The 22,098-nt window shown below is 51.7% G+C and overlaps 2 protein-coding genes across 4 annotated transcripts in view; both read right to left on the bottom strand.

The window, feature by feature from the left end:
• Nucleotides 1-2,311: 2,311 nt before the first annotated feature.
• JAKMIP1 (janus kinase and microtubule interacting protein 1) overlaps nucleotides 2,312-22,098 on the bottom strand; it is a 79,607-nt gene continuing 59,820 nt past the window's right edge. For all 3 annotated transcript variants that reach the window (XM_022567047.3, XM_089911640.1, XM_089911639.1), the window contains 5 exons: nucleotides 11,517-11,645; nucleotides 10,204-10,332; nucleotides 8,740-8,823; nucleotides 5,625-5,687; nucleotides 2,312-4,207 (listed from right to left, as the gene is read on the bottom strand). In XM_022567047.3, coding sequence (XP_022422755.2) covers nucleotides 4,034-4,207; nucleotides 5,625-5,687; nucleotides 8,740-8,823; nucleotides 10,204-10,332; nucleotides 11,517-11,645 — 579 coding nt within the window. In that variant the 3' untranslated portion in view covers nucleotides 2,312-4,033. The remainder of the gene's footprint in view (nucleotides 4,208-5,624; nucleotides 5,688-8,739; nucleotides 8,824-10,203; nucleotides 10,333-11,516; nucleotides 11,646-22,098) is intronic.
• Nucleotides 15,088-16,593, bottom strand: LOC149749116 (uncharacterized). Its single transcript, XM_089911641.1, has one exon. The coding sequence runs from the start codon at nucleotides 15,889-15,891 to the stop codon at nucleotides 15,730-15,732; it is 162 nt and encodes a 53-aa protein (XP_089767767.1). The 5' UTR covers nucleotides 15,892-16,593; the 3' UTR covers nucleotides 15,088-15,729.

Raw genomic sequence — 22,098 nt, 5'->3', positions numbered from 1 at the left:
AGGTGTATGGACAGAAATGCCGCTGGGCTCTACCTTTTCACACAGGGCAAGCACAGTTCCAGCCTGGATTATTGCAACCTGTTCTTCATTTCTCAAATTCTAAAACACAAAAATGGGCAAGGGCATTTTACACTGATCTCACATCACGTGCAGACAGTCAGCCCTACACAACGCTGACAGCGGCCTCCCCAGGGTCAGCCCCACTCACTGACGGGACCAGATGTGACATATCTGAGGACTGGCCCTCGGGGTGGGAATGTCTCATGTAGTGGCACTGAGCCTTTTAGAAATAGGGTCTCGCTCAAGCTGATCTTTTAAGAAGGCAGAAGTCTCACTTTCTGATTTCAGAAATCTCGACTGATTCCACTTACTTCCTGGACATTCATTTTTAGGCTTTCTCCCCCCTCATCACTCACGGGCTATCAGGACGATCTAACTTCAGAACCCCACTTCTGATGGATGTGGACCCAGCCACCCACGCAGGAATGTGGCCATACAAAAGCCTTACATTGTACTTAGTAGATCTCTTAAATTAGGAAGAAATTAAAACGAAACGAAACAAAAGCCACACAGAGTACACCCGAATCAAAACAAGAACACGAAACCGGAAACCGATCGCTCATAGTTACCCCATTATCGCCAAGGATATCTAATTTCTTCATAAGTTCAGAAATATTCACATCCTGGAAAAGATGTCCAACGTTCATTTTGTGTGAGCTACAAAGACCATGCATACCAATCTCTAGGGCCTCAGCCCTCAGTCCTTGATAAGACACCTCTCCCTTTCTCGTCTCTTAGAGCCTAAGGCCGGGCAGAGTTACTCTTAGCAGTTCCTTCAGGGAGGGAGGGAGGGCTGGTAACTGCTGCGTATTGGCTGAGTTTTATGCCAGCACAAACACCGCTATCTAGAAAGGCTCACGGAATACTGTGGGTCAGAAGGACCCCTCTGTGCCCGCGGGCCTAGCGGGACTCCAGGGTCACGGCAAACACTGAGCTGCTAGAACGACCACAGCTACTGTCTCTAAAATACTCAGCACCCTCTGGGCACTGCACTGAGCCCTTCATGTTCACTATCTAATTTAACTGTCACACCCACTTCACAGTGTGGGTGTTGCCACTCAGCTCTCCTAGATGAAGAGACTGAGGGTCAGAGAGGTTACAGGCCAGAGCTGGGAAGTAGCCAAGCTGTTGCCTTCAAGGCTGCATCCCAAGGCTCTGCTCTTTTAACATGAATACAAGTAGAGTAACATCTGGTGACCCGCTGGAATAATGAACGCTGACTTTCAAAATATAGTGGAGGGACGGGGGTATCTTGTTAAAATCATTCCTACCCCTGGCACCGGCACACGATCCCCTTTCCAGCTGAGCCTAGCGTTTGAGCAGGCTGTGGCCGTAGTAGAGCGGGGGCACCCCCCAGGCACGCTACCTTAACTCCTTCCTGGTGACAGAACAGCTGGAGGGCGCTGCTGTTGTTCTCGGGGAAGGTGGTGATTTGGAGGTTAAATGCTGGCGACCTCCGCTCTCTCTCCTGGGGAAAAGATTTGGTTTAAAAACAGAACTTTATTGGATTATTTACCACTTGCCATTTTCCCACGTTACTCAGCAAAAACCAACGAATTCCAGTTGGCAAAGGAGTTACTAGAAAGCACGCATTCAGGCTACAATCTTGATGGAGACTCTGTGTCCTGTCTGCACCACAGTGGATCTCCTGTGGACACGGGGTTGCTTCTTAATCTAATCAGCTGGGAAGAAGTGGTTAGCAGAGTGTCCTGAGTTAACCTGCTGATGGAAGCTCAGGAAGTCGCACTATCATCATTAAGTACTCGGGAAGAACAAGCGTCAACAGAAATCATCGTTATCTCATTTCATCATCACACAACCCCACGAGGCAGCCATGACTGCTTCCGTTTTGTGGACAAAGAGAAGGAGGCTGGGGAGGCAGAGACCCCCCCGAGGTCCCACATGAGTGAGTGGCAGGGCCAGGACCCTGACCCTGGCTTCACATCTTTTTCGATATAATCTGCTGACTTTGTTCACAATTTGTTTTTGAACCGCACTAACACTGCAATGATCATTCTACCTCTGCCTTAGATTAACAGTCAAATCTCAACTACTCAGGAAGGAGAGCAAGCATTTTCCCAGAAGCAGTACATTAATCACGTGTAAAGTGACAAGTTTTTAAAAAAGACAGGAGAAGCCCAGTTACTTACAGAAATAAAGTACAGCAGCTGAACAGTTCTCTGGTCTCAAATGTGTTTTCTACACAGAGCTGCCTTTAAACCCTGAGCAATGGACAGGTCAGCCAGCAGAGAAGGCCTTTCCCAAATGATACCTTGAAATCAAACTGCTTTTATTTTCTCAAAATTATGGTAAGTAAGCTTGCCTTGGACCATGCCTGCAGAACCTAGCTACAGAACCAATGGGCTTCTTTAGCCATTCAACTAAGAAATGTAGCCAAGATGAGCACCAGATGGCAGGTCTTAAGCAGATGCTCTAAAGGAGAGAGGAAGGGTGGGGCCATTAATTCAATTAATTTCCACCAAGCCCCAATCTGCCTAACCTGGTTTGAATCGGTTTAGATAGAAAACCTTACTTCCCTTATTAGACAAGAACAACACAATTCACAATGGTTCCGTGCTACAGATGCCTTTCCTACCTGTAATGCTTACTCAAATGGGGTCTCCACAGAAAAGGTGACAAAAGAAAGCCCATGTTTTATATGAACAAAAGTCAAAAGACTGGTTTCCAATGGCTCCAAAGGATGGTGGAGACACTCAAAGAAAGTTCTAGTAAAGCGACCAATGCGTATTGAATTCTCATGAGAAAGACACAAAGAGACGTGAAATGTTTTCTAACAGTGGCAGTAGTATTAACCATGACCTTTCCTAACTTCTACTTCTGCTGCATGAACGAAGGAAGGACTCAGTTCAGGTTCAAGCAAGAGCTGAGTTGCACGGCAACACTTGGTTCTGAGATATTCAGGCCACGGTCCATGTCAGCACAACAAAGAACAAGATGGGAAGTTCCAGTGCAAGCAGAATTTTAACTGAGGCCGGGAGGAGAAAACAAAATCAGAGAAACACCAACATTGCCAAGGAGCTCGCTTTTACTGAGGGTTCTGGACATGCAAAGGCTTCAGCGGAGGGACAGCAGAGCTGTGTCACCACAGATGCTTAGAGAAAACCAGTCACAAACTCAGGTGATGTCTCACAGGTCGATGATTTTTAAATGGAAACAAACAAAAAAGGAGTATGAAGTGGTAGCAAGGCAATACAGTAACACACCCGAGGCAAGGTTCCAGTAGGAAGCAATAATCCCATCAATATCCCTCACACTGGGTCCAACTCCGTGTATGCGGGAAGTCACTGAAGATTTGGGACAAGATTTCTACCTGTGAACAACATTCAATCTCCCTTCACGCTAAAGAGTCGTTCTGAGTTGCCGTTTGAGTTACAAACAACAATTGTGTTAGTCCAATACTGCTTGCCATGTCCGTATTCACTGCATGAAGGAGTTGGAACGTTACAAGCTTTCTCAACCGCCTATGCAAATACCTCCTTTTACCCTGTTTACTTACCTTGTGTTTACCTTGGCAAATAGAAAATGGGCCAAACTAGCAGTAAACACATTACAGAGTCAGCTGCGGGCCAGGTCAGACCCCGCTCTCTCAAAAGGTGAGATTCATGCATGCAAGGTCACTTAAAAAGGTGTGTTATTAATTGCAACAGTGCTTCTGTCCGGGTTTGCAGAATGCATACCAGGCGACTATGCATGCAAGAAGGAAGTAGTTATGGAAATGAAACACAAATAAAAAAGGCAAAATATTGCAAAAACAAATTATTTTATTAAGTGCAAAAACAAGCCGTAGGCAATAAATATATTAGCTCTGGTACATGTCCAAAGACTTCGGTGAGCATTCTCTCCAGAACATATTAAGGCAGTGAAATTATTCTGAACATACAGATTTAAAAAAAAAAGAAAAGAAAGCAAGTGTCACACGTCCCCTTACACATGCTTGAAAACATCTGGGACTTTACATGAATTTCAGTTTGGGCTCAAAGAGAATGTCTGCTCCGTTTGAGAGTTTACAACAGATAGAGTCTCTTACTTCGAGCTCTAGCACTCTGAATTCTAACAGCTCATTCTGATCCTTTGCGTCTTGCATTTCGTTCTTCAGCTGGTTCTCTTCCATTTCCAGCCTGTAAATCTGGAGCAGAAACACCTGTGGGTTAACGGGTGGGAGAACCACTGTCTCTCACTAGGGGCCATGAGAATGTGTCCCCCGATCACAGACCCCCTCGGTGTTGGCCTGAGGACATAGGGGCTGTCACCAGGGGGCGGGTGGGAAGGGGAGGCTTTCAGCGAGTGGGTGAAGAAGGCCTTTTCTGCTCCGGGAGCTGGGGATGGCACAGATGGAGGCCGCGCCTGCTGCGCCCCTGCGGCCCCGAGCCTGGCCCAGCACGGGGGCCAGATGTTTGCTGAATACACGAATGGTGGGGAAACTGAGGCATGGAGCGATTAAGTCCCGTCCCCAAGGTCAGTCGTGGGGGAAGCAAGAGTGATCCCCAAGCTTGTCTGAGTTCCTTCCGACCCGGCCCCCCAGTCAGGCCACCCAGAGTCCGGCAGGAAGTCACCCTGTACTCCCCAGAGTGCTCCTATGGGGAGCCCGAATGGTAGCAGATCTCCCCAAAGCACAGTCTGGGAGGGGGATGGCCTGGGTCCCAACCCCCCTGGGAGACCCTGGGCCAGCTACATAGCTGTTGGTACCTTAGAGGCAAACAGCAGCCCCCCCACTAGGCTGCCTGAGGTGAGACTAAGACAATGCATGGAAACGAGGGCCCCGGTGGGTCACGGTCACCTTTACTCCCTCCTGTCTCTACTGGGCTGGTACTGCCCCACCCCCGGGAGACATTTGGAAACACTGTGAGAGCTTTCCGTGTCTCCCAATATAGCGAGCAGGACCAAGGATACAAAATCTCTCCCAACGCACAGGGCTGCCTCGCAGGACAATGACCAGTCCTGTCCCAATGCCCCAGATGCTGTGGAGAGACACGGGACAATGGATGGCCACACAGCGGGCCAGTGCAGAGCTGGGACAGGGCCGCGGCCCCCCACCCAAGGGGGCAAGGCTGGGCTCATACAGTTGGGGCATTCTAGGATGCTTAGAAGCTACGGCCTAACCCAGGTCCAATTCCACTAGTACGGAAGAGCTCTGGCAAGTGTCTTGATCAGAAAGTTCCATGACCAGAGAGGGAAGGCCAGGCTCAGCTCTGCCAGCGCCACGGCCTCCGGTCCATGAATTGGACTATGACCGCCGAGGGCCTGCTTGCCAACCAGTGCCTCAGGCCCATGCACGGGGAGCAGGCAGGGGAGGAGGTCTGGAACCCAAGGCAATGGCAGAGGTGGCCTGGGAGCCCAGCATCAGAAGAATGGGCAGCCCCAATCCTGTCTGCAGGGTGCTCTAAACCAGTTCTGTGGACCCCGCCCCAGAGGACAGAACCAGGACCAGAGGCCGGAGCCCCCAGGAGGGGCGTGGGTCAGACTCCCGCAGCCAGAGCAGGCCTCTGAAGTCCACGGGGGCTCCATGATCCCCTGCAGAGGGTCAGGGTGTCTGTGGCTCATACCTTTTCCAGCAAGTCTTGGTTTGTCCTGATGAGCAGCTGCTTCTCTTCAACCCATTTGGAATCCTAAGGAAAAGTACTAAATATGTTCATACTCATTGAAGCAAACAGACAGTTAAGTAACAAATAAAGTGGCAGGGGGAAAGGTCACTTCGTATGGAACTTTCTATGAAAACATCAGAGAAAAGGACAGCAGTTAGAACGATCGCATCATCCCTCAAAACCTGAAAAAGAGAACCAGCGGGTCTGTGGCGCATCCCTCCTCCACCTCTCACGTTCCTTAAAGCACAGGGAGTGCGTCTGTATCACTGACAGAAAAGCACCTGTACGGCGACTGAGCTGGCCCCAACAGACCCTCCCCTGGCTTGTTCTCTGCGGCCCGCAGGCCAGCGTCCAGGCCGCACCCCAAGGGTCTGCCCACACTCAACACACCTGGAGTCATTACAGTACCACATTTCTGCTCATCCTAGACCCTCTGCCCGTGACGCCCTAACCAAGTCTCTTTGCCTGGACAAGTCCTGTCCAGGAAAGTTCCAGGAGCACAAGGTGCTAAGTCTGTCTTTACACCAGCATCCTGAGTGCCTAGCATGGTGCTTGGCACACAGCCGGTGCTCAATAAACGCCAGGGGATGGATAAAGGAGTACACGAGGGAACTTTCTTCCTCCCTTCCTTCTACCCAACATTATCAGCCTGCACCGTCCCTGGGCTGACACACGTGTAGGTCCCACGAGGCTGAGTCCCTGTGAGGACAGAGCCGGCTCCATTCATCTTTTTTCCTGTGGGAGGTTGTTGGCAACGTCCATCCCATCTCTGTGCCCCTTTGCAATGTGACTCTGCAGCTCCTTCCATGGAGAGATGCATCTCTTCCTGTAACCTCGAGGCTGGGCGTGCCTGCAGCGTGCTTTGGTGACTGGGATATTAGTGAATGTGACACAGGCAGAGGCATGGCATGTACTTGTGCTTTGGGACCTGCCTTTTCTTCCCGCCCCCAGACCACCAGGTAAAGGAGCCAGGGTAGCTTCCTTAAGGATGAGAGACCATAAGAATCTGGCCAACAGCTGGCACCAATGCAAAGACAGGACAGAGAGGCCACTTGGGGCCATCTATCCCCAATCGATCTACCAACAATGAAGCCTCTAGAATGACCCCAGGTGAGACCAGCAGCAGAATCACCAGCTGAGCCCAACCCAAACTGCTGACCCATAAAACTGTAGCCAAATAAAATTTTTGTTATTGTAAACAACTAAGTTTTGGGGTGATTTGTTAGGCGGCGATAGCTAACTGATACATTATACCCCAAGCACAGAGCCTGGCGCAGGGCAAGGGCTCTTGTAAGTGCTCAACAAATGAATGGCCATGTGCTCTGTCCCAAACTGGCCTCTTCATTTAGCAGGAACTGAGGGCAGAGTGGGCCCACAAACAGGGCCTAGCACCCTCAGTTAGGAGGTTAACTTATTCGTAGACTGTGGTCAGGTAAGTTACAACCTGTGAGCTCAGCCTCGAAGAGGGAAGATGAGGTCAACGGCAGGTTAGAACAGGAGTCTGAAAACAGCTTCATCTCTCACCTGGACTCCTCCCAGCTGCTGCTGAGTCTCCCCTTCCCCTATGTGTTAAGTACTATTATCAGCCCCATTTTAAAGATGAGGAACCTGAGGCACAAGAGACCATGTAACTTGCCCAAGGCTGTGCAACAGGTCAGTGGTGGGGCTGGAATGTGGTGGGTTTGCTGCAGCGTGTGCCCTGCACTGCACTCCTGCCTCCGCAGAGGATTCTGGACCATGGTTACGTGACCAGCTCCCAGGGGCTGGCTGCTACCCTGTGCCCAGTCAGTCCTGCATAAATGCTGCCACGGTGAACTGCTCTGTGCAGGCTTGAGTTCCGGTTACTAGCCAGCTGCCTCCATTTGAATCTGAGTCACAACCTGAGCCCTCATCCCACTGACTGGACACCAGAGTTAGTTCTAAGCCATCTGCTCTGTAGCTCTTCCTGAGCCCCCGTTAACCCTCCTGGAGCCTCTTACAACCCCTTCCCTTACACCCACCTCCCCACTCCCTGTGTCCCACTGTAGGGCCTCTAGTAGCCCATGCCAGACCTCCTCAGGTCACCTCCTGCCCTGGGGTTGGGGCAGTGGTGCCACCACACACTCCACCTGCCCACACACTCCTTGGCACCCTCACAAGAGGCAGGAAATGTGCCTGTTTAGGCTGAGGCACTGAACAGCCTCTCCTGGCCCCTGTCGAGGAGGATGTGCTATGGATAGGCCAGTACAAGATGGCGCTGCCTCCAGTGCTGGATCCCTGAGTGACCACATGGAGCGGAGACCCTCTGCCTACAGGAGGACACGCAGCGCGTCAAGTAGGACAGAAATCTTGTGGTAAGCCACTGAGAAGTCCCGGTTATCTCTTTCCACAGAGAGTTCTGACGTGGAGAGCATGGCCCACCCGTACTGACCCCTGGGTTCATGTTGCTTTTAGATGCTACCCTCTGAGAGGCTGGACCTCCACCCAGAGCCCCTCAGGGTCCCCCCACCCCAGGGGATGTTTCTGGGCCCAGGTTTTGCCTCTCGACTGTGTCCTGCTGTCAACATATGCAATGAATTCAAATTCAGAGAATTCATGCCTAACCAAATTCAGAGAAAGCGCAAACGGAGGTGACTCTAATCTGAGAAGCTCGGGGCCCAGATCTTTATGCGGCAGTCACCGCATGGAATCCCGAGGCCGCCTCTGCCTGCCGTCACTCAGAGCTAGCTGCAGGTACCAGTTCTTTTCCACAGCTGAATCCTCATAGGCAACGCCAGCTTTTCTTCCAGATTCAAGTCAGAAAAGATTTTGGTGACCACTTTACTTTTGGAATTGTCTCCTATTCTTGTGCATTTGACAAACAAACAAAGAAAAAGCCAAGTCAGGATCTCATAACATGTCTGATTTTTAAAAACTCAGTAAAGAGGCGCGTGAGCTGGGATATTCTCGCCTGGTCTCGGCTAGTGTTTTTTTCTCTTGTCTCCGCAGTGAACGATGCAGATCCACAGAATAGTCCCCTTGGCACCAAGGCCCCAGGGACACCACCAAGGGAACAGAAATGTAAACAGCCACAGAACACATGACCGTTTCTGCTCACCTGTCCCTTCTCAACCAGTAACTTCTCCAGATCTTCGATTTTGGCCTGACACCTCAGCAGATCAGCTTGGAGCTGTTCCCGAGTCTGAAATGAAAAAGACCAGGAAGTGAGCATGTCACCCTGGATGGTGACAGGAGAGTGGAAAGGACCAGGCTGCAGGATCCAGTCCTAAGAAACAGGTCCGTTTTTAGGAGCACATGTGCAAACTGGCCTGCCTGGTTCCTCTGTCACCTACAGGTGTGACGTGTGTAAGAACTGCAAGGTCTTGAGAGGCTGTCAGTGCTACCCCCTCAGTTTAGAAATAAGTCTGCAGACTGGAGAAGGGGCCAGTTTCTTCACTCACATCAGGTCCCAGCCCAGCTGACCAAGTGCAGTGGCTGCATCACGAATGCCGGCAACACTTTCATGCTTGCTTAGCCCATCTCGTGGGCCTTTGCCACCTAGAACAAGGGCTGAATTCCAAAATACCCCAAGGACCAGGCAGGTACTATAAAGAAGGGAGCCAACTGGGTGTGGGGTAATAGGGAGTGGTGGGGACTGTGGCAAACCAGAGGCACATGTCCCATCTCAGGGGGACTGCCACTCAGCGGTTGTGGCCAAATGGGACTATGTGGAACGGGAAGCCCTGTTCTGCCAGGTGTTCTGAGCCCTCAAGAAAAGCCAGGAATCGGAATTTCTATGTGAAGTCTCCTGACTTTTAAATGCTGCAAGTAGATGAAATTTTTAATGAAAACCACGATTCAGCCCAAACCACTTCCAGCAGTATACCTCCTCCAGTCTATCGGTTACAGGTGGAATGCTATTGTAGCACTAGAAGCTTCCTTCCCCCAGCCTCACTCGCCACCTCCCACCTCACGGGGCTGTTGTGGGAATGAAACGGGGACGCGCTGGGGTGAAACGTTGGCCCCAGCGGGTGTGCTCCCTGGGAGTCCCCCTCGCCTTCAGAAGGAAGGGCCAGCAGACCCTGGTCTGTGTGACTCCTGAAGGTGGGGTGATGGCCAGTGAGTGGACATTACTACAAGGCAGAGCTCAGCCCAGCACGAGGGCTGGCGTGGCCCAGACCTGGGTGTCCAGCAGAGCGCCGTGTGGGCTGGGACACCCCGACCGTCTCTGCCTGGGCTCCTTACGGACGTGCTTGAGGGCTCCTCAGCCAGGAGAGAGGGAAGTCTGTTTAACAGTGAGCCTGATTTCATTACTGAGTCTTAAATTCTGAAACCGTTCTTGCCAATGGACGGCGCACACGACACGTGTGAGACGGCAGCGTTCCTTCTGCAAGCTCCACTGTCACACTGGGGATGGGCAGATAGCCCCCGTCCGGTTTTCTAAACACTGGAATGTTGCCACGGCGGAAGCTGTTCGGCGGCCCCATCCTCGCTCAGCACCCCTATGGAATCCCGATGCCAGAAAGGGCACGAGCCACCCGGCCTCTGCCCAGACGCTCGCCGCCCCGCCCGCCGCACCTACCCGGGCCTCTCGCTCGGCGTCCAGCGTCCCCCCCACCTGCTCCTGAAGCAGGGCGTAGGCTCGCTGCAGGGCCTGGTACTCCCTGGTCAGCTGGCAGAACCTCAGGTCAGCCTCTTCTCGGGTTGTAGTCTTAACGCCATGGAAAAGAAAAGCACGAGGAAGTGCGTGACTTGACGTGAACTGCGGTGCCAGGGTCAAGTCAGGCAAAGCACATGTCCAGATCTCACGACTGCTGCCAACAGTTACATAATGACCCGGTCACTGCCAGGACCTAACTGGAACTCTGGAGTGAAGGGCTTGGGGACAAGATGCCTTCTCTGCCGTCAGCGCCCTTCCCAGGAGCTCCCTGAACCCCGGGAATCACTCAGTCACGTGCAGGCGAGCAAGGGTGAGCCCGCCCCGACTGCAAGACTGCACGGGTGAGCATCTACATTGTAAAGGGCGCCCCTCCCACCCAGCACGAGGAGCCCTCCTCATTCTGGGAGTTTCTCCTAAGGAAACAACCACTCAAAGAGCATCGCCGCAGTTGTGAGAAACTGGAATCCGTGTAACACCTCTCATCGGGGCCTGTTAGGTTAGAGGCACGTGCAGATCCATGAGGATCTGCTCGTGACAGAGGGTGATGTGCAACACAGTGTTTGGTGTCAAAAGATGCCTGTTACACATTCTTGGTGAAAAGAGCAAATCAAAAAGCTTGTGTCTGACGTGATCATGTTTCATGGGGTTTCCTGAGTGAATCCCACCAGGTGGGGGAGGTGGGGGAGAGTGAAGCTGCTCCTCCCTCCTTTGTGGCTCCAGCTCACCAGAGCCACGGTCACGGACGCGGGCATGCACAGATGGAGAGTCAGGAAAGCGTGAGGGTGCTGAGCCACGATGAGAGGCTCCAGGTGGCTTTCACTCTGCTCTCTACCCTTCTCAGTGCTGTTTGGATCCTCTCCTACAATGATATGCCATCTTCATATACATGGGTGGTGTGTGTCTGTGTGCGTGTGCACGCATGTGCGTGTGTTAGCACAGGGGGACGAGGAACAGACCGCCACTCAGCAGTTTCAATGACAAAAGGTAAGCAACAACGCAGTGGCCACGGATCTCCTGTGTGAAAGCCGTGCTGGGGAAGGAAGGGGCCCCCACGTGCTGCCAGCGCCCCCATCACCATTCTCGGAACCTGTGAAAGTGGGGACCACCTTTCCTGGATGCTGGACTATGATCACACAGGTCCTGCAGGGTTCGTGCCTCACAGTGAGGGAGCAATGCCTGCAGCGGCCAGAGGCGGGAGGCGCTGTACAAGCATCCCCAGGGTGAGGTCCGCTTACGTCGTCCAAGTCCTCCTCGGGCGTGGCCGGAGCCCTGTCCGTCCTGTCTGTGTTGCAGGACGTCTCTGACAATGTTTCCGAGTCCACAGACTCCTCGTCAAATCCAAAAAATGTCTCCACAACATGCTTCTGAAAAAGGCAATTTGCATGACATGAGGAGGGGACTCAGAATCACCTGGATCCTCCATTCCGTCTTCCCCGGGGCAGAGGGGGCTACGATGGGCATCTGGGCCAACAGGGCATCCCAGGAGGTGTGTCGGAGGGCCTGTGTGTGATTGCTGGGGGAGAAGGGGCGCCAAAGGTGGTCACAGGGTGGAGGGTTGCCACAGAGCGTGCTGGCCCAACCTGGCTCCAGGCGCATGAGCTGATGACCTTTTGCAAGTCAGCCCCTTGGCCCTTCTGAGCGCCAGCTACTTTCTCCATCGGACAGACATGGGACCCCCCACCTCACCTGTGGGCACAAAGTGAGGTCACCAAGCACCACGCCCAGGGCAGTACGAGTGAGCAGCATCCTTGCTGTACTGAGGAGGGGGAGGGGAGGGGAGCCACGTGAGACGTGGTGTTCTAGACCAGGCACAGGGGAAGGTGGTGAGGCAGGCTGTCCACGGGTGGACCCTGGGACTCCAGCTGGACAAGTGTGGGCCCCAGGTCCTCACCAGACGTTCCCCGTGAGGCAATTTTAGTTTAACCGTCTGTCACGGAAAACTTGGAACACTTACAAAATGAGAAGGAAGAGTGTAACAGACCCACAAACACCCAATATTCAGATTCAGAGGCAATTTTAAATGCTCTGTGTGCTGGCCTCCCGGTTACCCTGTCCAGCACTTCTCCCACCCCAAATATCACAGGAGATGGGGCTTCATTCACTCATTCATTCATCCATTCATTCAGCAAACACCTAACTGAGCGCCTTCTATGGGTCAGACACTAGGTTGGGCCTGGGGGCTCCAACTAGACCAAAACCAGGCCTGGTCGCTACCACAAAGAGCTTCTGTCCCCTGGGGCTGCAGATGTCAACTCACAATCACCAGATCAACATCCCTTGTCCAGAAACACTGGCGCTTTTTTTCCCCAAAATAGCCTCAGAGAAGGATTTTTATTTGTTTTTACCATCAATGAATGCTCTTGACCATGAAGAAAGAACTATAACTAAATCCAGAGCCAAGCCCAGGCTCCTACCCGTTCATCTGAACCGGCTCCTCCCAGATCCCCCTCCCCGCCCGCCCCCCCCCGCCCCCCGCAACACACAGAGGGAGGGGTCAGGGCGCTCCCCACATGCGCAGGGCGCCTCCCACTCTGTTGGAGCTAATGCTTGTGTACAATCTCATGTGCCCAGATGTAAGAAAAATGTGGTTCGTACCACAATCAATAACATGATTAGGAAATAATTCAGATTCAGGAAGGGAGAAGAAGGGGGCTCCTTTGTCATCTTGTACGGTTAGTGTCTCTCAAGAGGCTTTACTGAAGGCACCTGACCACTGCTGTCACCCACAATGGCTTTGCATTTGGCATTCGTGTTTCTGCAAACTGCTTTCACCCTGTGCTCCTTTTTGTTTATTTAATACAGGAGGGGCAGGTACTGCCCCGTGAACTCCCAAATAATCTCCTCAACAGCTCCATGGGTGGCTAGTGGACACCCCCAAACCAACTGTTCCCACAGTCTAACGTGCTTGTCACCAGCAGCTCCATACTTTTAGTTCCTCAGGACAAAAACCTAGGTTCCCCCCCCCCCCCGCCCCGTCCCCCATGTTTCACGCCTCTGGGAGAAATCCTGTTGGCTCCATCTTCAGCCCGGAATCCAATCCTCCAGGAACCAGTGCCTCCCTCCTGGCTCAAGCCACCATCATCTCTCACTGAAATTTTAAAAACTGCCTCCTATTGTCCTTCCGGCTCCTGCCCTTGTCCCAAAACCTGGTGGTCAGATGAACTATTTTGAAACAAGAGTCAGGTCGCATTGGTCCTTTGCACAAAGCCCACCGGCTCTGCACCATACCTCAGTAAAAGTCAATCCACACTGCAGTCCACCGGCCCTGCAGGGCCTGCCTCCTACTCTGCTCTGGCCTCATGCCCTTCACCACTGGGCTCCAGTCGCACTGCCAAGCACACACCTGCACCTTCCACATGCCTGCCACAGGGCCTTTGCACTGCCTAGGTGCTCTTCGCCGAATGCACAATGCTCTCTCTCTCCCTTCCCTCAAGTCCTTGCACAAATGTAACATTAAAAAAGACCTCCCTGACCACCACATCAAAGTCCTGACTAACCTATCCCCACCTCAACCTCTGCTCTCCTTCCTTTATTTTTCTCCATAGTGCTCATCACTACCTAACGTAAGACATATTTTGCTTATGTGTCTATTGGCTGTCTTTCTCCTCTAGAATATAGGCCCTATGAGGACAGGGATTTTGCTCCATGAGAGCAAGGATTTGGGCTCTTCTGTTCCCCACTGTAGCCCAGGACCTGACACACTCAAGAAATATCAGTTGTTCAATGAGTATTTGCAATGAACTCAATGCCAAACAAACCTGTTTACCCACATATAGTGTCGGGTTTGCACGTGACCTCCCTTCCCTCATTCATGCAGCCAGCATCAGCTGGGCCTCCACCTGACTGTGCACCCCAGGTGAGTCCACCAGGTAGGAATGTGAGGCCCTATTAGGCTCCTTTCTGAGTGGAGGTTGGAGGAGACAATCCTACACTCAAATCCCCCCTGCCCCTGGGTTGAGAAACCCCACCTGAGTTCAAGTGTCAACGATGTCCCAGATGTTCCATCTCCAGGGAGCTGTGGCTATGACATCTGATGGCGGATGCACTTACAGCGCTCAGCTCCTCTGCGCACACGCAGTTCACCCGAGCCTCAGGCTCCTTATTTTTCTGGGCAGCCACTCAGCTGACCTCATTTCTTGTAAACACTGCTAATTGCTAGGCCTCTGGGGACAGGCCTGTTGTGCTGAGTGGCAGTGAGCGGTGATGCGGGGAGGGCCCTGCCTGGCACACCGATGGAGCCCCAGGAAACATCAAGCCTCACAGTCTCCGCACGACCAGGACGCCATGCTGCGTGGTGGTCACTCACTGCAGGCGTCATGGGCCATTCTGGGCGGTGATGACTCAGTGTTCCATTACCTAGGACAACCCGCTGTTTGAAAACTTGCGGGACTGCGAGTTAAGTACTCAATTACTGAGCCCTAATACAGTGTATTAACTACAGACGCCACAGCCGCGCATTTAAAGCAGACCTGCCCAGACTCAAGTGGAGCCCCCTGAAGGATCATGTGGCCCCAGAGACCAAGAACCCTAGGAAGCATGCTGCAGTGAGGGAAGGAGGAAGCAGCTCTGAGAGTGGGGATCAAACACAAAAGGACATTCAAATTATAGCCCTACAATCAGAAAGGAGATGAATCCACAAATACACAGCACATACAATTTCCAGGGCAGCAGTGAGCTGACTATGACCTGCCCCCAACCTTGTATAACTTATGGGTGAGGTTAGTTTGTTTCCTCTGACAGTTAGTTTTTTTAAGTGACTGTATTATATGGGAAGCCAGAATGTACTATGTATATTTATGCCTTTATTAATAAAACAACAAGATAGAAAAAGACATTTTAATGTTTCAAGTGAAAATCTGGTGGCTGTCTTCTTGGAGACTAAGCAACGCTGCCTTCCACTGCATTTTCATATACACAAAATACCACACCAGCCTCCAAGGAAGGAGAGGAAAATCACCTGCAAATACTGTTTCCTCAAATGCTCGGCTCATAATGGGCTTTAAAAAAAGTCAAGCATGAAAGAAACCGTCGATTTTTTGGAGCCTCCATTGTTCAAAAATTCTCTGGGAATTTCTTAAGACAAGACACTTCAGAGCATAAAATTTCCATCTTTGTCCATTCCAAGTGCATTTTCTATATAAAAGGGGCACTTTTATAGGCACTTCTATTTTCTTTACCACCAAAGTCTCGCCTTGCTGACACCTTTTTACTAACTAATCCAAATGCTTGAAATGCAGTTTGGGCAAAAAATGACAGAAAAATAAACACTTCTTCTCCATTTACGTGCTGAATAGACACTCATTCTTAGCAGATCACATGGGATGGAGAGGAAAAGGGGAGGCACCCCCCAAATAAACAACCCCTCAACTGACTCCAGCCTCTCTCAGCCTCCTCTCTCCTCATCTGTGTCATTCCCAACAATCGTGGTCACAGGAAGGAGCTCCCCGATCATAGCCACTTACTTTCACATGGCCACAACCAATCCCCCAAAGCTGGCCACTCACCGTCATGCTTATAGGTCATCTCCTGGCAGCCAGAAAAGTACAGGCACACCAGGGTGCAGAGACAGAGGAAAAAGGAGAAGTACAGCACAAAGAGAATATACTCCATGGCGGGGAGGGGCTGCAGGACCCGCTAGCCGTGTGTGTCGAGGGAGCCGAAGGCCATATCATTGCCATCAATTTCCAGGCCTCTCTCAAGTCCTAGGAGGAAGCACTGATTCTTCCCCAGAGCATTGTCCTTCCCTCGACCACACAAGCCCACCGTCTTCCTTCTCTGCTGCAGAGCTCTGAGAATGAAGGTACTCCGGAAGATGCACCTTTATTAAAAGGGATGCCAGCTCTGGGGCAGATCCGTGGGCTGAGAGGAGCCGGTTTCCAGGGGCCGAGCCTGGGCGTGTCAGTCATAGAGGACGGCCTCCAGGCTGGCTTATTCTCTGGGGGCTTTCCTCCCAGACCCCAGGTTCCCTGAGCCGCCCTGCTGTCGGGGCCATTCCATGGGCCCGGGTCCCTGGATGATCACAAGGGCCCCCGGGAACAGCGCTAGCAACCACGAAGCTGAGAGAGGCTTCTTCACGACCAGAGGCCAAAACGGGGAGGCTTGGGAAATTTCTCTATTGATCCCCGTCCACCCTGTACACGCCCCGGACTAGTTAAACTCATGGGTTCTCAGCAATTCTTCTGTAAGTGTTTGTTTTTATCATTTATACGAACCGAAAGAAACCATCATCCAACAGAAAAACTGCAACTAGAGAGGTCTTCAGTTTCCCACCCGTGCGGCATCTACGAGGGCCTTGTGTTTCTTGCAGAAGCTTCTCTAAGCATAAGATCAAAAGAAAAAAACCCTCCTAATGGAGGGTTTAAAAAAGGGCATATCTTACCATTATAAAGTAAAACTTCTGTAATTTGAAAGGTAGTAAAGCAACATTAAAAGGTAGTAAAGCAACATTAATTCACAAAAGAAAAAATATACACAGCCAAGTTCATATATATTTTAACTTCAATAATGTTTGATACTCTGCTACTTTCAAAGTAGCCATGATATGAGCTATGTAACCATGTCATCCTATGCAACTTAGTGCTAAGTCTTTAAGTCATCCTTCCAAATGAGCTGCCACCCAGGCAGAGTTGGGACTGGTTCAGGCATGGGCCTGTGACCAGGCTGAGCTAAGGAGCACCAGCTCTGGGACTTTTGCTGGAACCACTAAGGAGAGACACCCTCTGGCCACAAAGGTTGCTAGACAGGTATACTGCCAGCCTGAAGCTGCTAAAGCTGTTTGGGCCACCACATGGGAAAGCCTGCTTGAGAAAGAGGTCAGCCCAGAGGAAAGTACATTTGAAAGATGGAGATAGACAGGTACCTGACAATATCGTGTGAGCATCTGGATCCAGCCGTGCCTGAAACCATTCTAAACTTCTCAGTTATATAAATTTTTTTAATAAATTTAATAAATAATATAAATGTTTAAATGACTTTGTGTTTTTGATGCTAGCAACAGAAAAAATCCTGGCTAATGGGGAAGAGGGAGATAATCCTAGAAATCAAGTCATCTGCAAACTGTTGAGTTCTGCGATAAGCCTAAAGACTGATTTCTCTCTGAGCTGCTCTACACCTGAACCCTCAAGAAAAATGAAAGACAACCTTTGACTTGCAAGCAGATTCCTGGCTCTGTGGACACCATGACACATGTCCATGACACATGTCCAACCTCCTGGACCTACTTAGACCCACCTTTGCTGGAAGCTCCTCAAGAGTGGAGGCATCCCTCTGCACCTGACGCTGTGCTGTGCCCAAGGCAGATGCTCCACGGATGATGGAGCAATGGCGAGAGAGATGGGGGGATGGGAAGGGCTGAGAGCTGCACCACCTTGGCCTTCACCACCTAGCCCACTGAGGACATGAGCCACCACAGGCCTTGGGCAGGAGGCAAGCGGGACCAGGTTCCAGAAGACATGGGGAACCAGTGGAGAGTTTCTAAGAAGAAGGTGGCAGGGTCAGACTTGTGCCGTAAAAAGATCGTTCTGAACAGCTCTCGGGGGAGGAAGATGCTGGAAGCAGGGGAGCAGCCAGGGAGCTGTGGCAATAACCCCAGGACAGCAGATGAGGGCCCAGAGGAAGATGGCAGAGACAGATGAGGAAGCAGAGGCCTAGAGAGGAGGGTCTGGAATCAGGGAGCTTTGCCTCAAGCCCCTCAGCACTGGGTCTGGGATCCCCTCCTAACACCAGGCAGGAGGCCAGGAGCTGCAGACCCGCCTTTCAGCTAGCTCCTCTCCGAAGACTGAGGCTCACCCCCATGCTCACTCCCCGTGTTGGGGTTTCCTGCCCTGCTAGAATACATTGCCTAGAACCACCAGCACCTCCTATCTATTCCAAAGTCTTCGGGTATGGCCTGGATGTCCCCATGGGCGTTGCTATGCGGGATGAGGTGCCCTGGGCAGGCTCTGCAGCCGGGTCAGGCCCCCAGCTCTGCTTTCTCTCCCCCCTCCATTGCCCAGCAACCTGCAATGCTGCCCCAGGTCCGGACAGTGCAGACTGCGTGTGCGGCTAGCTACTCAGCTGCCCTGCATCTTCAAAATCGTCCCCATGTTTTATCTCCAGGACCCAAACCTTTTCCTGAGTCCTTTACCAAACAGCCCCCAAAACCCAGCAGGCGGCGCCTGGAGCAGCTCCTGGGGGCCTCATGTACTACTGATGTGGAGCTCAGCCACCTGCCTGACCAGGTTATGGAGGAGGGAACAAGTGACAGGGGTGCTGCCCAGCCTGGAAGGGACAAGCCTTTGTCCCGTCCAGGGAATGAAACACCCAGCAAAAGCCCTCGGCTGCACGTTGCCACGCGGGGAGCCTCACAGACCAGCAGGACTGAAAGGAAGTATAGCTCACTTAGTCAATGTGATTGAGCCCCACTGTGTGGGCCGGGTGCTGTGCTGGGAGCTGCTCATAACTGGACGAACGAGGCAGGATCCAGCCCTCTCCACACTCAAAGGCTGATGACAAAGCCATGGGGAAGGGTTGTACAGGAACAAAGTCAAGTGGAAACAACCAGAAAGGGGAAAAAAGATTCCTTTGGCTACTTAAAAATGGGAAATGTATTCACGTGATGGAAAGTGCCTGGCATCCAGCTAGGCTAAGGTACGGCACCCTGGCTTCTGTGCCAGAGCAGCTGCTGGGACCCTGGTCCTTCCCTCCACAAGGCCGCAGGCTTGGCCTTGGAGGCACAAGGTCAAGTTCGGATAGGCCCTAGGTGTCCTATCAGAATGGATGCAGGAGCCACTGACCAGGAGTGACGTATCAGAAGCTCCCCAGGTGTGAACTGTGTCCTGGTGACAGCAGACCCCTGGTCCATTTGGGAGAGGGGACCACAGAACAGATGCTTGAACCCAAGGAAGGGCCTATTCTCAGGTGGTGCTTTGATGTTTCCCAACCTCCCCCTCAAAGGATGGCTGCTGTCTACAGGGCATCGAGATGCCACCTCACTGCTACCTGAGACTGTCTCTATTTAAAAGATGGTGACGTGAATTAGAGTGGGGGGGGAGGGGAGGGGCAGGGCCTGGGAACTTGCATCTAAAAGGCCCTCCAAAAGAAAGCTACTGATTTAAGATGAAGGGAGAAAGAGAAATTATAATTTATTGATCCCTGACGACACAACAGGCATGGAGCCAGAAGCTACATTTAATCTCATGGGTGTGATGTTCATTGTAAGAACCAGGAAACCGAGGTTCCCAGAGTTCAAGGCCACACAGCTAGGAGCCAGTGTGACCCCCACGCTGTTCCAGGCTACGGTTTCTGAGCCTCATCCAAGATCCCAGCCCCACTTTCAAGGTGCATGAGCAAACTGTACTAATTTTAGCCATTCTTCACGCGCCCAGCTCTCTCCTAAGACACAGCTGTCCGCTGCCAGGCCGCACGGGCTGACCCCCTCCCACCCGCCACTCCATGGCGGGGCTCTGATTCCAGTTAGGCCCTGATCAGACCTTCTGCAGAGCAAGTCCCCCTCCCTGGCCAGGGCCCGAGGAACCGCTCAGGGTCGTTCTCCTGCAACCTCCACCCGGGGCTGAACTAGCAGGGTCCCCGGGCAGGGGCAGCCAACACCAGTCTTGTCCCCAGAAGACCCATGAGACAGGTCAGCAGCCCTCGGGGACAGGATGGTCCCCTGGAAGATGAGGGCTGGCATCACTGCTCTGCCCTCAGCACTTCTGCAGCAACTGGGCTGTGGGTGTGGAATTAGAGGAGCCCCTTCGGGGGAACTGCAGAGTCCAGGGAGGCTTGCAACAGCCAGAGAGCAGGGATGGCTGTCAGACTTCCAGAAAATTCTGGAAACTTCAATGCGTTCACCATGACACTGTGTCATGCAAGGACCCGGACAAAGTGGTAAAGTGCGTGGATGCATAAGGGACAGAGTGCGATGGAGGCATTTAAGGAGAGAAAAGAAAGTACTGAATCCCTGCGGCCTGTGGAGAGGAGGAAGGGAAGTTGCCCAGCTTGAGAGGCAGCCCTGCGGAATTAAAAACCTAACCGGGTCCCCGATGGACCCAGATATACATCCCATCCAGCCCCGGACAAGCTGGGATTGAGTAGTAGCATAAGGGAAACAGCTGTACACTGAACCTTGAGAAAAGGAAAGATGCTGGTGGGTCATAGTAAGTGGGAAAGACCCTGAATCAGGTCAGGAAATTTCCCACAGAAGTTCCCAAACTCCACCTTCCAGTGGCATAAAACTATTGCAATTACAGTGACCAAACATCCCCATCCTGAGAAGACCCAGTGTCAGGCAAATGTATCATTCCAGTAAAAGCCATTTGTTTATTGAGTCAACAACTATTTAGGGCCACCCACTGTGTGCCAGGCAGTGACCAGGACATGGTGAGCAGGACACAGGTGCTGCCCTCCTTGCCGGCTGTACATGCAAGCCTAGTAAATCCCAAGCCCATTCTAGGCCTCTGTAAAGTTCCTTCCCATAGACACATTCAGAAACAGGAAAAGGGGAAACATAATCTTCTCTTATTCCAGGCATTCTGATAAGGTTTGAAAAATATAGTTACGGCTCCAAAGTGGGTTTCCTGAAAACCTTTCTGGGATATATGAGGCCGCAGCACATCCAGTTCATGCAACAAACTGAACACCTTTAGATTGTTGCTTTTTAAACATATGTCCTGTGGTGAAAATGGCATTGGTGTACATTACTGGCAACTGTGCAAAATGACGCAACCCTTCTATAAAGCAGGGGTGGGGGGCTGGGGGCGAATGTTCTTGACTGAAGCCTTCACACCCTCTGACCCACATTTTGACTTCTGGGAATCTACCCACGGGAACGATCCAGACTATGGACACAGTTTTCTGGACAAAAAGAGTTCGCTGTGGCGACATTTACAGAAGTAGGAAGTCCAGGAAGACGGACAGGGTGGTCACCCAATGGGATGTTCAACACTCAGGGAATCCCGCAGAGCGGGCCCATGAAGAGTGGCCTGCTAAGCATAGACACATTCGTTGCAGCTTTGTTCACAACCGTGAGGGGCTGGAGGCAAACGCGCCCGGCAGACACAGGACGGTAAACAAAGCTACAGCCCATCCTCTCCATGGATTATGTAGCCATGAACATTCACATTTATGACGACAGCATCACAACATGGATAAATGCTTTATAGTGTAGTAGTAAGTAAAAACCCAGGGTGCAAAAGTGTATTCTACAATTACAGTTACATTATTTATTTTTTTTTTTTTTGCGGTACGCGGGCCTCTCACTGTTGTGGCCTCTCCTGTTGCGGAGCACAGGCTCCAGACGCGCAGGCTCAGCGGCCATGGCTCACGGGCCCAGCCGCTCCGTGGCACGTGGGATCCTCCCGGACCAGGGCACGAACCCGTGTCCCCTGCATCGGCAGGCGGACTCTCAACCACTGCGCCACCAGGGAAGCCCTACAGTTACATTATTTAAAAAAATGGAAGCAGAATGAGGATGGGGGGAGCGGAGATTGCGTTAAAATGCCAACATTGATTGCACTGGGGAGGTACTGCTGTGATGGACCCCTTGTCTCCCAGATAGTCTACAATGTGGTTATATTACTTCCATAATAAAATATATATATTTAAAAATAACCAAGTTCTGCTGAACCACTTCCCTTTCCTGAGTTTCTAATGTCAGTGCATAGAGATTTGTATCTCATTCAACTTCACTTGGTGGCACAAGCTTGGGCCTTGGAGCCCGAGACTTGAGGCTGAAGGTCAGCCTTGTCAATTACTTTACCTCTTTGACTCATTTCTAAATTTTATATCTATATACTTCCTGTAACTTTAAAATGAAAAAAAAAATAACACCAGTCTCAC

The sequence above is a fragment of the Delphinapterus leucas genome, chromosome 5 (assembly GCF_059928025.1).
Source record: "Delphinapterus leucas isolate spDelLeu-1000000601 "Yukka" chromosome 5, BTC_Dleu_Yukka2, whole genome shotgun sequence".
In the NCBI taxonomy this organism is placed as follows: domain Eukaryota; kingdom Metazoa; phylum Chordata; class Mammalia; order Artiodactyla; family Monodontidae; genus Delphinapterus; species Delphinapterus leucas.
Note: the sequence above shows the minus strand (reverse complement) of the source record. Positions and strands in the feature narration are given on the sequence as shown.

Excerpts from the sequence above, each read along its gene's own strand:
- LOC149749116 (XM_089911641.1), bottom strand. The coding sequence starts at position 15,891 with ATGGAGTATATTCTCTTTGTGCTGTACTTCTCCTTTTTCCTCTGTCTC.